This window comes from Gambusia affinis, linkage group LG12, assembly GCF_019740435.1.
Source record: "Gambusia affinis linkage group LG12, SWU_Gaff_1.0, whole genome shotgun sequence".
NCBI classification, from domain to species: domain Eukaryota; kingdom Metazoa; phylum Chordata; class Actinopteri; order Cyprinodontiformes; family Poeciliidae; genus Gambusia; species Gambusia affinis.
Genome location: NC_057879.1, coordinates 21,397,605 through 21,412,779, shown reverse-complemented (window position 1 = coordinate 21,412,779; position 15,175 = coordinate 21,397,605). Strand labels below are relative to the sequence as shown.

Below are 15,175 nucleotides of genomic sequence, written 5' to 3'. Positions count from 1 at the left end.
TTCGATTCCCGGCCGGGGATCTTTCTGCATGGAGTTTGCATGTTCTCCCTGTGCATGCGTGGGTTCTCTCCGGGTTCTCCGGCTTCCTCCCACAGTCCAAAAACATGACTGTCAGGTTAATTGGTCTCTCTAAATTCTCCCTAGGTGTGTGTGTGTGTGTGCATGGTTGTTTGTCTTGTATGTCTTTGTGTTGCCCTGCGACAGACTGGCGACCTGTCCAGGGTGAACCCCGCCTCTCGCCCGGGACACAGCTGGAGATAGGCACCAGCAACCCTCCCGACCCCATTTAGGGAAGAAGGGTGTAAAGAAAATGGATGGATGGATGGACATGTTCAGCATCTTGGCTCTTAAATGTCAGCCAACTTTAACAACCTTAAGACGAGCTTTTTCAGTTGCATGACCCCCAAATTTAGCTTCACCCAAGATCTGCAATTGCAGAGAATGATGAGCAGGAAAATGTGGTTTAAATTAATGTTCTCTATTATGTTTTTCATTTGAACGAATTCAGTTTGCTTCACAAGTATTTAACAAGTCAGACTACACCACAGAATTGCTTTGTGGAAACTCAGCCTGTAAAAGATTTTCATACGTGTACAAGTACATATGAAAAAAACAAAACAAAAAAAAAAAACGCAGAAATGACCTGTGGAGATGGGGACTGTAAAAGCAGTGACATGTTTTCAAGGCAAAGGTGAATCCCTGCTGGTGATTTCAAAGACAGACCAAATACTCTAATGTATTTCTCCTCCATTAATAAACACAGAGCATTCTGGAGGGAAGCATTAAGGTGAGTGTTTTTGTTAATATTCATTTTGAATAATTCTAAAGTCCTACTTTAAGAAAATGCCTCTGCATGTAAAAAGAAAACCTCCATTATAATTCCAATTAAAGGACACAAAGGGAATCTGGAGTGCTGCATAATTTGTGTCCATCAAGTTTTGAAATGCTTCAAGGCTTTCTCATTTAGTCTTTGTCTGTGAAGTGAGTCTGTGATGCCAAAAACCAATATCATAACATTGCAGGCAGAGGAGTTGGAAATGACTTGTCGACACTGGGCAGGTTTTCACAATCCTAATGGATCTGACAGGAAAAAATGCCGCAGAATTATTTGAGCAAATTAATTTGGGGGCTGATTTGACCCAATACATCACGCCGTTTCATTTAGCTGGGCTTACATTTTTCCAACCTGAGGGAGGTAAATGACCAATTCAATGGCTTTCATAACACAAATGATTTTACCATCCCTGAAATACTTAATGCGAGGAAATTTTAAAGAAAAAAAAAAACATTGTTAAGAAAATCTATCCAAACTGATGGAAAAAAGCAAAATGGGAAACAGATTGTGTTTGTAGATTGTGGAGTAAGACAATCTGACAGAGAGAAGCTGCAATTATGAAAACAAAGTAACGGTGAAAGGATAGATCCAGCTCACAAGACGAAACAAATATAAAAAAGAGATGAGATTTTAGAAAGAAATTTGGATGGAAATCAAGAACTAGTTTTTCCTCTTACACATACAGTAAAAATATCAGGGATAACAAGCTGAATTTTAAATAATCTATAGTTAGTGTTCAATGTCAGTGTCAATATTGCTGTTTTCAGTTCGTTTCCTCTTTTCAATTGTATCACAGTAGCCCTAATTTAAAAAAGCTAACGTTTCCATTTACACCACAAGTGTCAAACTCCAGTCCATGAGGACCACTGCCCTGCAACTTTTAGATGTGCCTCTGCTGCACCACACCTAAATAGAATAATTAAGTCATTAGCAAAGCTAATGACTTAATTATTCTAAGCTAAGAACTGATCTAAACAAGGAGGAGGTAATTAAACCATTTTATTCCAGTGTTTTCTACCTGTGGCACTTCTAAAAACTGCAGGACAGTGGCCCTTGAGGACTGGAGTCTGACACCCCTGATTTATACAAACAAAATATTTCATCAACTTATAATTTTATAGACTGTATTAATATTATACAATAAAAATGTACACTAAAGTTCAAATCAGGGCGTTCCTGTCAAAACACAAGCATCTCTGAGAAGATGAAGGAAAAAAAGATAAATGGAGCTAAGAAAAAAAAAAAAACATTTCGATGCTGCACAAGACTCAAGACTGGAAGAAAGGTTTACTAGAACAATCCTAACTAGACAGGAAAGCTACAAGACAACAGTTCAAACTCCCTGAGCTCAGTGTCCTGCAGCTTTTAATGGCGAATCTGCTAGAAAGCCGCCTGAATCAAAACATTAGGAAGACAGATTTGTATTTAAGACTCGTGGCTTAGACCAGAGCAAAGGCTGTTACATAAATCCAATTTAGGATTTGCAATAAAAATTAAATATTTATGTTCAGAGACATTTTACATAAAATCTGCATGTGTTTAAGTTTATTTTACGAAGAAGACTGGGAAAAGAAGATCAGTGTCTGGATTGTGAGAACCTCACAAAGACATAACAAAAGACTTGGAGACGTAACTGCAGCAAAGGTTGGTACCAGGAGGTCAGAGGGGTTTTAGTACAAATGCAAAACACTTTTTTCAGATTATTTCCCTTCCGCTTGAGTTTTCAGGTGAAAAAATAATACGCTTGAAATGGAACTTTACTTCTTTGAACTTTCTACAAACATTGGTTATGTTTGCAGCAAACAGCAGTTTTTCAACTGTTTTAAATTAAAGAATGATACTGAAACTACAGTAGGCAGCTCCTGGTTTATATCAGCAGAACTCTCAAAGTTTTTTCCTTACATCAACCAGATCACAGAGCAATACCTGGAGCAAGCTGCTGGCTTGGTTACAATCTTCATCTGTCATCCTCTTTTAAACAAGATGATGTGAATATTAGCAATATATTTCCTCTAAAATAAAAAAAGAAGGTTGTCAGTGTATTAAAACCTCCAAATGCCATAATGTCAGTGACTTATAGCTCTCTCCATATTTTATTATGTTGTTAAAGCTTTTAAGACAGAGATTTAATTGCTGCTCCGCATGCATATTATTATAGCCTGGGGTAGGTGTTTTATAATATGAAGCATATTTGCCCTGAGATAAATATGAGCAAACCTGACAGATCACCAGTGCAGACCATGTGGCAGGCCCTGAATGCTTTTACCTGCACTCTGAATTTTTCACAAAGACAAACAGCTGAAACATGTTTCTCTAAAAGCAATTACGTGCGCAGCAAACATGGCATTCTTTGTTTTCCTGCACTCTGCCGACACGCTGTCCCTGCATATAACTGCGAGGAACACACAACACTGCACTGCACACTTGAATAAACATAGGCATACAGAGAATATTTTATATCTGAGTGACCTGATGGCGAACCTGTCTGTCGGGGAAAGTGGCATACGGAGGAGCACAGTTTACATTTCTTTCACTACTTAATCTGCCGAGCTTGTAAGAGGAGCAGGGCTGTCAGACTGGAGCAAACGGTGACAAGAGGAAAGATCGACCGAGGAGAATCAATCTGTGGGGAAAGCTGGTGGATTACTTCCACCTTAAGTTGGTTAAGGTCAGTGTGTACATATCATACACCGTAAGTTTCTGCTGAGACTCCATTATCCATGAGTAAAGAGGCTCCTGGACAGAGTCTTTCTGTAATGAACTGTGTCGTGTTAACGTGTATTTTAGAAACTGCATTTTCTTTTGAAGTCAGATTAGTCCAGCAGTACAAAAGGATGAAGTTTGCTAATAAAATTCAGAACAAGCCTTTTCCAAAACTACAGTGCATAGAGAAGTATAAGCCTTCTTAAAGAACAGCAAGCAAATTTTGATATCAGCCAAAAATACAACAATACAAGAGGCAGTTTTTGAAATATTCACAAGAAAGAGAGTAACTCAATTCAATTTGGGCCACTCTTAAAGGACATTTTCCCCACTTGTCCTGTATTCTGCACTTTGGTTGTTTTGCACTTTAGGTCTTTCTCACTTTTTAAGGACCTGTCAAAAACTATGAAAGTACAAAATGGTGTCTGGTCAAAGGAGCAAAATCAAGCCGCAAAATAGTTTGTATGGTAAACAAAGAGAATAAAACACGATAATGAACCAAAGTTAATGATAGAAGAATCTGAATCTACATTACACTAAGCACCTCTAGCAGACTGGGATAAATCAATTCATAAATATTTATATTTCTAACCAAAAGCTCCCTAAAAAAATTGCTGCTCATTTATTATGGAGTAAGCCAGCAATCAACTTATTTAGCTGGTGCCAATTTACAAAGTTAATTTACGGGTCTTTGGTGCTTTCGTACCTCAAACTGTGTGATGATTCCATACGTCTGCGCTGGTTCTCTCCACTTCAGGATGATCTTCTCCTCGTAGGGACTCCCCTGGATGGAGTCCAGAGGAACAGCTCCTGGCACTGTGGCGGAAAACACACAGACATGTTTGTATTTTACAAAACTGGAGGTAAAAATTACATTTTCAAGGGAAAAAACACTTAATTTGGGTTAAATTTAAGATTTCTGTCTTTAGTTTGTCTAAATTGTAAATAGAATAACTTTATATAGCTTTTCTCCTCCCACTGATGTCAATCTGTCAATAAAAATGTTTCTAAAAATTCATCAGCTTTCTTGCTGTTGACAAAATTGGAATCAGAGATCCACCAATGAAATATCCAGAAGTCCAATTGGCCAGTTTTCCCTGGATCAGTTCTCATTAGCATTTTTCTATAAATTTACTGCATGGAAAATAAATAAGTTAAGAGCATCTACTTTGATTAATCTTTTTGAGTTTATTCATATCCGATTAAGTTGTGAGGAAAATTGCTTACTGGACCAAAGCGTCACAGAACATACAAAACATTTTTCCTCTGCTACTTTCTTTATAGCAGTCCTCTGAATAAAAAACAAACAAAAAAAAAACAAACAAACATCTGAATTGGTAAAAATCAGAAATGGCAGGTCAGACGTGAGAGAAAACGTAGAACTCTTAGCAGTAAGGTAAAGTCTGATTGGCTCATTTGAAGCACACAGGGGTATACCTTTCAGATGCCAGAAGAAAAAGAGAGAATTTTAAATATTCACCTGGGTTTATTTTTACTGAAACAACGTGTCAAAAATCTGCCTCTTTAACCCCTCATGTGAATAGCTTTCATTCTGGAAGTGGGACAGAATGATGAGGAGACATTTTATTTTATTTTAGTTTTCTCCAGGATGTATCTTGAAGAACTCAACAACCACTACACCCTGTCTGTTCACTCTTTCCCACGGGGTCCCAAACAGACAGACACCCAAAGCAGTCAGATAGCAAGAAACAGTTGCCACTTTTAAGTTTTCAAGCAGAGATATCTGAGCCAGACATGACTCTCTTTTCGTCATCTGAGCTTGTTTGTTAGCTATCAGGCGGCCAGCGTTCCTTGAGACTTCAGTGGAGTTCATTTCCTGTGTCTGCTGAGGCAACACAGAACCTCTTTCATCTTTGAAGGAGGTGCAGCAGCAACACAACATGCTAGAGTCAAACTGGAAAAAAAATATGGTTAAATCATCTCAACAACCCAAACTGTGTTGACGGCTGTTTACTGTGTGGCAATTATTTATTCTTGCTTGTTAAAAAAATTTGTGGGCACATCTAATGGAAATGGTGAATAATACAGAGGTATCGTTTGTGTAAGTTTGGTGAAAGTTTCTTAATTTTAATGGCTTAAAACTAGCAACACTAACACTAAAACTTACAATTTTAGAAATCATAATTTATACCCTGTAAAGAATAAATGCGGCAAACACATTCACAAGAACATCTGGATCTAAAATAATTGTCAGCAAATAAAAAATACCATAAAAATCCATAACCATTGTCTTTGTAGCAGCGTAATAGATATTATTGTATTAATACAGCAGCCTGGAATGAAACAAACAACTCTGTTATTTCCTATGGCTCTAAGCAAGGCAATACCTTATTATGTGTCTGTTGTGTATGATAGGAATGGGATTATCATAAAACGATAATCTTGAGGAAAAGTAGAGTAATTCCAGAATAATGTCCAATATGGTTTAATTGGTCTCTGAGTGGATCAATTACTCTTACTGCTCTCATAAGACTATATGGAGTTCAGTTATACTAATGTTATCTGTTATATTTACTTATTGATTTTGAATATTTTAGCAGTATTTATTGATTTTTTTTTCAGCAAACTTGACCTCCCACCCCCTCAGGCTACATGCTCATTTAGCTAGCTTGCAGTTGGTTGCTTTAAAACACATATGTCAGAGTCAAGGCCCACGGGCCACATCCGGCCCGCGAGAAGATTTTTTACGGCCCCTGGGATGATCTTGATTTATTATTAGAACCGGCCCGCAGACCGCAGCAAGCCGGCACCCCGTCTGAAAAAGAATATCTTCCTTATTTGAACTGTAAGTAGTTCTTTAAATGTTCTGTGAGATGATGTACTTACCCATGTATCCATAACAACCAGAACTTTCAATATCCACCAAGTTATTGCCGAAATATACCGTCTATTAAACGAGTGCCCCCCGGATTAATTACACTCTCTGCAGCTGCGAAGTTACCGTATTAACCCGATACTTGCTGGAAAGTGCAACGTCTCCCCTTTCAGAAACCGTTGGAATTTTTCCACTTAGCGCTACGTGTGGCGGAATTACGGTACTGCAAATTTAGACGTGTCGCCGGCGACACGTCCGGTCTAGAAGGGTTATTAGCACAGCAGTCGTCAGCATAACTGTAAAATTAACTTTCAGATACCCATCAAAAATGGCAAAAAGGAAGGTGGACACTGAGAACCGGGGGTTTCAAACAAGGTTTAGAGTTTATATTTAGAGGTTTTACTCAGTTCAAGTTTAAAAGTTAAAGTTTAATATTTGTTTTCACTGCATATTACTTCTCCTTGATGAAAGTGTTGTTTTTGATTAATAGAGTTTTGCACTTTATTTTATTGTATTTCAATCCAATTATATTTTTAAAATATTTCAGTTGTGTCTGTTGAAAATTAAAGATTACTGTCAGAGCCATAAGAAAATATTGCTTTATTTATCTGATCATATTGGAATATATTTGTTAGGTTTTCAGTAGGTTCAATTAGGTTCACTAGACTATATGCGTCATTTAAAAAAATTTCAATGAACATTCGATCAGTCCAGCCCTCGGCTTGTAGCTAAATTTTTTATTTGGCCCTCCGTCCATTTGACTTTGACACCCCTGCTTTAAAAACATGGCCATCCAACTGTATGTTTAAATTAGTGGTGGAAAATCAAAGTGACTTCTAAAAATAGGAAAGTTATGATGGAGCCGCCATTTACAACCTCAGTTTACCTGGATGATGGTATCTTGATTTTAAGAGACACATTTTTCATGTTAAAATGGTTTCATGATCTCATAATTTAGCAAAATATCTTCATAATTCAGGGTTAGTTTTCAGTTTATAGAAAGCATGGAATTGAATGGAGATTTATTTAAGCATTATTTATGTGTGCATAATGATGTAAATAATAAAAAAACAGAATGAGAAACATATTTATTTCTAAAAATAAATGTCTCAACAGAGGGAATACTGCTATACAGACTTTCATATATTAATATAGCTACTAATAGAAGTGCTGCTACCATATGAGTAGTAATATACTGTTGTATGCAGATGATTTTGTTTCACTTACCATCTTCATCCGTCTGGACCTCCAGCTCGGTGCTCTCCTTCACCCCCTCTGGGTTGTGCAGCACCAGCTTGACGCTGAGGTTGGTGAAGGGTGTCAGATTGTGGATGGTGTGCTGCGGGTCACGGCTCTGGGCTTCATAGCACACCTCCTCCCTGGTCTCCTCCTTGCCGGCCACTCTGGAGCGGTACTGGACGGTCAGGTTGTAGCTGTGGCAGCGGGTCACGTTGTAGCCCAGCGGTTCCCAGCGGATGGTCACCTGTCTGGACTGGATGTCCACAACCTCCAGGCGCCGCGGGCCATGCATGGGTTCTGGGGAGAAGGGAGAAAGAAAGTAGTGTGAGCATGCACCATGATGATTGATAATAGGAACTAAAAGACAGGGCAGGATCTATCCGAGGAATAAAGCAGGAATAAGATATTAACCAAGAAAAGAGCTTTAATTCATATTAAACATACTATATTTAATCTATTTGTGATTCGAATCCTCCTGTAACGTTATTAACTTTCAAAGCCGTTGCATTTCTGAAAAGCCTGAGTGTTGCCAAATCCCATCACCGTTGCTAACTTGGTCTCACAGAAGCGCCACTCACCAAGACGCCACAGATCTGTTGGTGGAGACCCCCAGCAGGAGGTGTATCATCCCTTCAGAGCCTGCTGGCTGCCAGCTCCTTTTGCCTTTTCCATTCTATTTTCCATCTGGCCTAGTGGCGATCAGCTATTAGCACCACACTGATACAGAGTCAGCCAGCCTGTCAGTCTAGGCAGGAGACAACACCCGCTGCCATCCTATCACCTCTAATCACATACGCTCCGTGTCTCCTTGCCTTTTCTCTATGGCTTTTCCATTTTCTCTTCCTTTCTTCTCCTCCATCTCTCTTTTCTTTCCATTCTGTGTTCAGTTATCATCTCATTCCCGCCCCCCCGCCCCGCTACCTCTCCCAGCAGTCCAAGCACTAGGTAATGGGATCAATTTCCATTCCAGGTTAAATTTGCAGTCCATTTCTCTGGAACTTAACACTTTACCACCTATTAGGAAGAGCCAGGGCTCAATTTCCCTGTTCCCCCTGGAGACACAGTCCAGCGATTCAGAGGCACCCACGGCAGCCATGTTTAACATTCTGGAGGTGAGTTTTGAGGATTGGGGAGAAGACTAGACTGGACTCGATCTCTGGCCTGCTCCTCATCTCTACAGGGGCTTTAAATGCGAGCAGTAATCTGCAAACAAGATAGACAGCTTCATCTGTTCCTGCAAAAGGCTTCATTTTCTGAAAGCACCTGTATCAACTGAGAGCCCAGCTGAGGAAAAGTCCCGACGAACGAAGCCTTTCAACTGAAAGTGCAAGTGGGAAAGACAAGAGCACCTCATTGAATTAAAGATTGAACACTTGTAGATTTCACAAGGAGAAGACGTGATATCTCTTGTGCTTTTATAGAGCAGATGAAATTAGAGGGGAAGGAAACGCTGTTAAAGAGATCGGGAAGAGATCTGAACATGCAGCATTATAGAGAACGGAGCAAACGGCGAGAAGGTAGATGAAAAGCATCCTTCCCTAAGCAACACTACAAGAAATGCTCATATAGATCAGCAAAAAAGTGCAACAAAAGGGAGAGAATTTTTACTTTAGCGTTTTATTCATGAATAAAATGTTGACATCAAGTATCAATTAATAATTAATTTGTAAATCTGAACTTTAGTTGTGGCATTTAAAGCAATTTTTATAACCCTTAAACTCTGCAAAATTTGTCACATCACCACAAACGTCAATGCATTTCATTGGGATTTTATGTAATATAGAATGATGTATGTAATCAGCCTTTTTAAATCTAATATAAATACAGACCGGTACAGCCAAGTGCCTCCAGAAATAGAAGAGTCAGCCTGTACATATTGTAATCTCTTTATAAATCCATCTGTCCTGTAAAGTCCTCAGAAGAAATAAAGATGTGAAAAAGTTAAAAGCAGGGGTAGGTTATGAAACAATATCCCAAACTTTGAACATCTCACATGTTCAATGCATTTTCTGGAAAGGGAAATAAATCTGTATGTCAAAACCTTAGACAAGGGCCGCATGATTCCAAGAAAAATATTTAATTGCTTAATTTTAATCATTTTATAATGTCCAAACAACTTTTGGCTCTTGAAGCATCTCGTCCACTGCAGAAATACAAGTGGTGTGGGAAATAAGTTAATGCCAAATACCAAATGTACTTATATGAAAAGCATAAATTATATTCTAACAAGTACTTTATCAAAGTCGTAATTAGCAATTGCGATGCTGCACACACTGATTTTGCAATGACAATTGTGATTCAATTCATTTAACAATTTTACTTTGAAGCTTGTCCGGCTAAATTGAGCAAAAATCGGAGAGGCAACCCAGAGGCGACGCATGGTGGTGGTAGAATCATGGTATGGGAATGTTTTTATGCAGCAAGTGCAGTTAAACTGGTCTGAGTCCATGGGAAGAATGGTAAAGCCAAATAGATACAGGGCAGTTGTGGAACAAAACTTGTGAGAGTTTGGTCAAGGCTTGAGATCTGGGTGGGTTGCCTTTCAGTGAAAAAACAAACTTAAACATGCAGCAAAAATGATATTGGAATGACTTAGAGCACACATTTGAAGAGCTAGGATGGCCTGGCCAAGTTGCAAACCTGAATCCTACTGATAACCAGACGTGGTAAGACCTGAAAAATGATACTCAGAGATGCTCTCAATCCAATCTAACTGCTGGAGTTATTTTTCAAAGAAGGTTTGGCAAAAAGATGTACAAAGCTGGTCAGTCACAAATCGTAAACTGTGCCAATGAATGTAATCATTCCCATTTAATCATACTGCAATATGAAGAGATTTTGCCATAAAACTGGCAACAAGCAAACAGGCCTCTTTGAGTTGATTGCAATGCAGGGCAAAGCGATGCAGAAAATAGAAGTTTAAACCCTTTTATTTGTGGAACTATCTGTTGGCTGCACCCAGTAGGCAACGGTTACACTAAAAGCACAGAGAATTGCAGGGTAGCCAAGCTCAGAAATCAAATTAAACCAGATGCTCTCAAAGTGACAAACGCGCCAAAGTGTGAACCTCAAGCAGACGTGCACAAGCGGCTGACTGGGAGAGTCCAATCCTGGAGCGTTCAGGAAGAATGTCACACTTCCATCATCGTGGAACATCCACAGATTTCGTCCACTGAACTGCAATTCTGGCCAGTGGAGAGATGCCAGAATGGAAAGCACTTCTGCAAAATATAATCATGGAGGGAGCTAGTGCTTGTCAAACAAAGAATAAGAAGAATGACATTATATAAATTTGAATTTTTATTAGTTTCTGGAACATTAGGTATTTCCTCTCATCCTTACATGCACAAGTGAAGCAGGTCCTGAAAGTATAACTGCCCATTCTTCAAGCTACTTTTATGATTATTCAACAGTCTTTGTCTGGAGTTTTTGTGGAGAAAAGGCTAATTGTTGGTTGCCCTTGTGGTCCCCTGTAGTGCAAATGCCAGCTGTCTGAGGGAGGCAGTAAAAATGTGAGGATCTGCACTGGGTGCCCAAACCCAACGTGCAAACCGTGACTCAGAATGATATCATCTGCATGAACAACAAGGTGCCCCGGCTGCTTCGGATAAGGGTCATGGTTAAATAATAATAATAAAAAAAATAGGAAAAAAAAATAAAGTGGGAATACAACTCCCCTCCCCTTTTTTCTGCTCTCCTTAATCTGAAATGAATGTGTCACTCTAAAGTAGCTCGCATCCTTTTTAAATCCCTTTTGTGCAAAAATGCAGCTATTTTCTAACAGGCCCATAACCCCGTGAATGACAACTGATGAGCTGAGCCTCTTACCCCAGACCACTGTGACTGCTAGTTTAGTTTTATTAACTGAGGAGTAAGAGGCTTTAGTAAGGGAAACACGCAGACAAATCACAACAGAGAATAACAGAGCCATCACTAAAAACCCACACCAGTTTTTTATTTTACCAATTCTCTCAATTCACAGTGGGTGATATCTCTCTCAAGATATCACCCACTGAAGGCGACATTGGGGTGAAAGTACTGAAAATATGACTCTAATATCTCTCCAGTATGGCAGATATTTCCAGTGGAATAGACTTATAATAATGACTGTGAAAGCATTCCTCGGAGCAGGAAATTACTGGGGTCTATCTTACGCCGGAGCTCCGGCGAGAGCCAGATTGGTATTCCAAGCAGCGGTCAAATTATCACCTGGCCCACACTTGCAGGTGTAATTGAATAATTAGAATATGACATTTACATAGGACTATTAGTGATTGTTTTTTTTTTCCCATTCGTCATTACAATGTGACATTTAAAAAATGTTTCTAGAAATTATCAGCATGTTATTGTCCGCTACTAATTCGATTGTTCCCCCGCTTACATGCATGCACCAGCAGCAGAGATGATGTGGTTTCATAAAATCTAAAACAAAAACAACAAATAACCGCGTGTTGCAACCGCCTGTCCTCGTAGGGGCTTCAAATGGGGCACTTAGCCCCTGGGTAGAGCAAGACATTAGTCCTGGATGAAAGGAAACAAATTGGGCATGTCTGGAGCACAGCCACTTTACTGGCAGACAAGTGTGTGTGTATAAGGGGAGCAATGTGTGTTTTCCCAGTGTGTTTACAGCCTTATAGGAGTGAAAGAGTTTCCATATGTGTGCTTAGCAGCGCACGTCTGGTTTCCTCAGCATCTTTCCAGCCGTACATTCAGAGAGAATCACTTATCAGATCTTCCTCAGGCGTTGCTGCGTGCGAGTCGTTTGGAAAGCCAGGGATCTTTATCAGATCCGCATCGATTGGGAGCAGAAAAGCCTGGCGCTGGCGTGGGCTTCCATTCCCTGGCTCAGGAAACAGACCCGGGAGGAGGGGAAGAAAAGACGACAATGATTAGAAACCCCAAGCAAGTCAATGCGACTCCAGAGCCTAGTTGCCGTCTCATCAAGATGAAATGGTGCTCAGGTTGAGGAGGAGGAGGGAGTGCTTGTTATTTGAAGAAAAAAAAGAGAAATGCTTTTACTTTCACAGGATGGTACTTAGTTGGTCAGATTGCTTACACAGAGATGTCAGCTGAGGTTCTTACTCATACACACAGCTGCTGAGGAAACAATAAAGATGATATTGGAGATTAAAATTTAGTTTGAAAAATGTTTTCATGTTAAGTGTTCCAGTTTAAGCAGCGCTGTCTCTGATTGCCTTCACCACCTTTCTCTCTCTTTGCTTTGCATTTCTGTTTGAGCTGGGTGGGCTTGGCAGGCGAACGCATTTGTTTGCCTCTTTTTATTACATCCAAAGTGATGTTGCTGCGGACAACTGAGGTAATGACATGGGTTTCACACTTACGAAATCATTTTCATATCCCAGAAAAGCGGCCAATAATGATAGGTCTTGATAACTGACAATCAAAGCTCCATCAACCTCCTAGTGTGCTTGTCTATGCAATCCTCTGGAGGCGAAGAACGAAGAGGGACAAGACTGACATGGAAGTGGTTGGGTGTGTGAAATAGAGTCAGTGGTTTCATTTCCCATTGATGCAAATTTTAAGTGATGACTTGAAAAGTGGAAAGTGAAAGAAATGTGAATGCAACACTTTTCCCTGAGGTGATCACTAAAACGAAGCTGTGCAGTGCTGTCATAGACAGAAGTACAGGCTATGCCTCTTTTAGTTTTCATTCTTAAAAAATGTCTTAAACCTGACACATATTTGTAAATTTATGCCTCAGATTTAGACGTTGCTAAATTTTATTCTACATACCAGTGTGAGTCAGTATTTCTGTTAAAACTGTACGCAGGTATTTATATAGAAATGCTTTGCAGAGTTTTTTCAACAGGAAATCAGGAGGTGCCGTATCTCGATTAGACATTGATTGTTTTGTAAAGTGCATTGAGATGACATTTGTTGTGAATTGGCGTTAGAAAAATAAACTGAATTGAATTGACATTCCTGGTTAAATAAAATAGTCAGTGGTAAAGACAAGTTATAAACCAGTTTTTATACTCTGTTGTCTTTATAAACTGTGTGTTTAACTCTGCCAACAAAGATCACACTCGGCGTTCCTCAAATCGCCATTTTTAGGCTTCTTTTTTTAATACATCCATATTGGTACCCAAAGCTCAAAAAACACCTTTTATCTGATGACAGACACACATTACATTTCTGTCATCAAATCACCACAGTCCAATACAGTCACTGACTCAGTTTGGCTATAATATCAATGTGAACCAGTAAGAATTTCTTGCAGTTTAAAATGTTATTTTTTTTGCATATTCCTAACTAAAAACAGATTTGGAGAAACTAAATTTGGTAACATTGTATTTAAAGGGGTGTGCAAAAGACTGACATATTTTACTGTGAGAAACAAAATATAACTCCAGTTATGAACATGAAGGATCTTCATGAATGGTCATGACTGTTGTCATGAAGTGTCATTTGGTAAATAATAACACTTTTAATGCAAAGTTGACACTTTTAATGGACTTTTAATGCAAGTTTTAATTTAAACTGAAAAAAATGAATATTTTCTAAAATTTTAGAGATCCTTATTTATCAAACAGTTGTCTAATCTGTTATTGTGCTGCTTCCAACTGAAATTCTTGGTTGGGCCCTAAGTTTTATTCTTAGATGTTTTTTGCTGAATGAGCTTTATTTCCTGTCAATGCTGATCAAGCCCTTGAGACAGAAAAATTTTCCTTAAGCCTTTGTAAACATTTTTTAAGTGAATATACAAATGAGTGATAAGAGACAGAAGACTTAAAGCTAAGACAAATAAAACTAATACTTTAGCTGTCTTCACATGTATCAAATCAAACAAAAGCTTTAGGGTTGAAGCATGAACACGTCATAAAGAACAACCTTAAAAGCCAATGTAAAGAACCTCATGTGTTCCAACATTTACCTCTGCACCTATAATAAAGTCAGAGACAAATGCCTGCACTTCTGACACACGTACACCTTGGAGGCGTGGATAATCACAAGGATTTATTGAATGGTGGAGGTTGCTCCTCACTCCATCAAGTCCTTTCTTTATAGGCCTCGTGATGAATGAGACTGCCGGGATGGGTGAGGATAAGGGGCAGAGGGGCCAGCAGAGCCCTGGATCAAATTGAAACCACAGAATGAGCGCTGGCAGTAGACCTGGCTCGGCTGCCACCGCGTCTGATGAGCCCCCTGAAGCTGTAGGAGGTGGAGATGAATGGGTGAATGTCTTCCTTCTCTCAGTGCTGAATAGAAATGGAGGGTTAAAGTGTGTGAGAGAAAACAAGCTGCGCCCTACCAGCTAAGGTGATGCATGAAGATATAGTTGAGTCATTCTACATCAGTGCTCAGAAAAGTCCCAATGCCTCTAATTTGACAATTTTTCTACATTATTTTTCGCTATATTTGTCATATCAGAAGGCCATAAAGAAGCTGCTAGATTTAGTAATTTACAAAACTACACAAAACCACAAAATTTTACCAAGTATTATTTTGGCTAATCTCTACTGCAAACATCTTAGTACAGTTGAAATAAGACAAAACTAATGCACTAATAATATTAATAGATTTTTGGATGGGGACCTGGC

The 15,175-nt window shown here is 39.1% G+C and overlaps 1 protein-coding gene across 7 annotated transcripts in view; it reads right to left on the bottom strand.

The window, feature by feature from the left end:
* Positions 1 to 15,175, bottom strand: part of LOC122840863 (receptor-type tyrosine-protein phosphatase mu-like) — a 205,059-nt gene that overhangs the window by 101,660 nt on the left and 88,224 nt on the right. For all 7 annotated transcript variants that reach the window (XM_044133617.1, XM_044133618.1, XM_044133619.1 and 4 more), the window contains exons 9-10: positions 7,602 to 7,910; positions 4,245 to 4,354 (exon numbers count right to left, since the gene is read on the bottom strand). In XM_044133617.1, the coding sequence (XP_043989552.1) occupies positions 4,245 to 4,354; positions 7,602 to 7,910 (419 nt within the window). The remainder of the gene's footprint in view (positions 1 to 4,244; positions 4,355 to 7,601; positions 7,911 to 15,175) is intronic.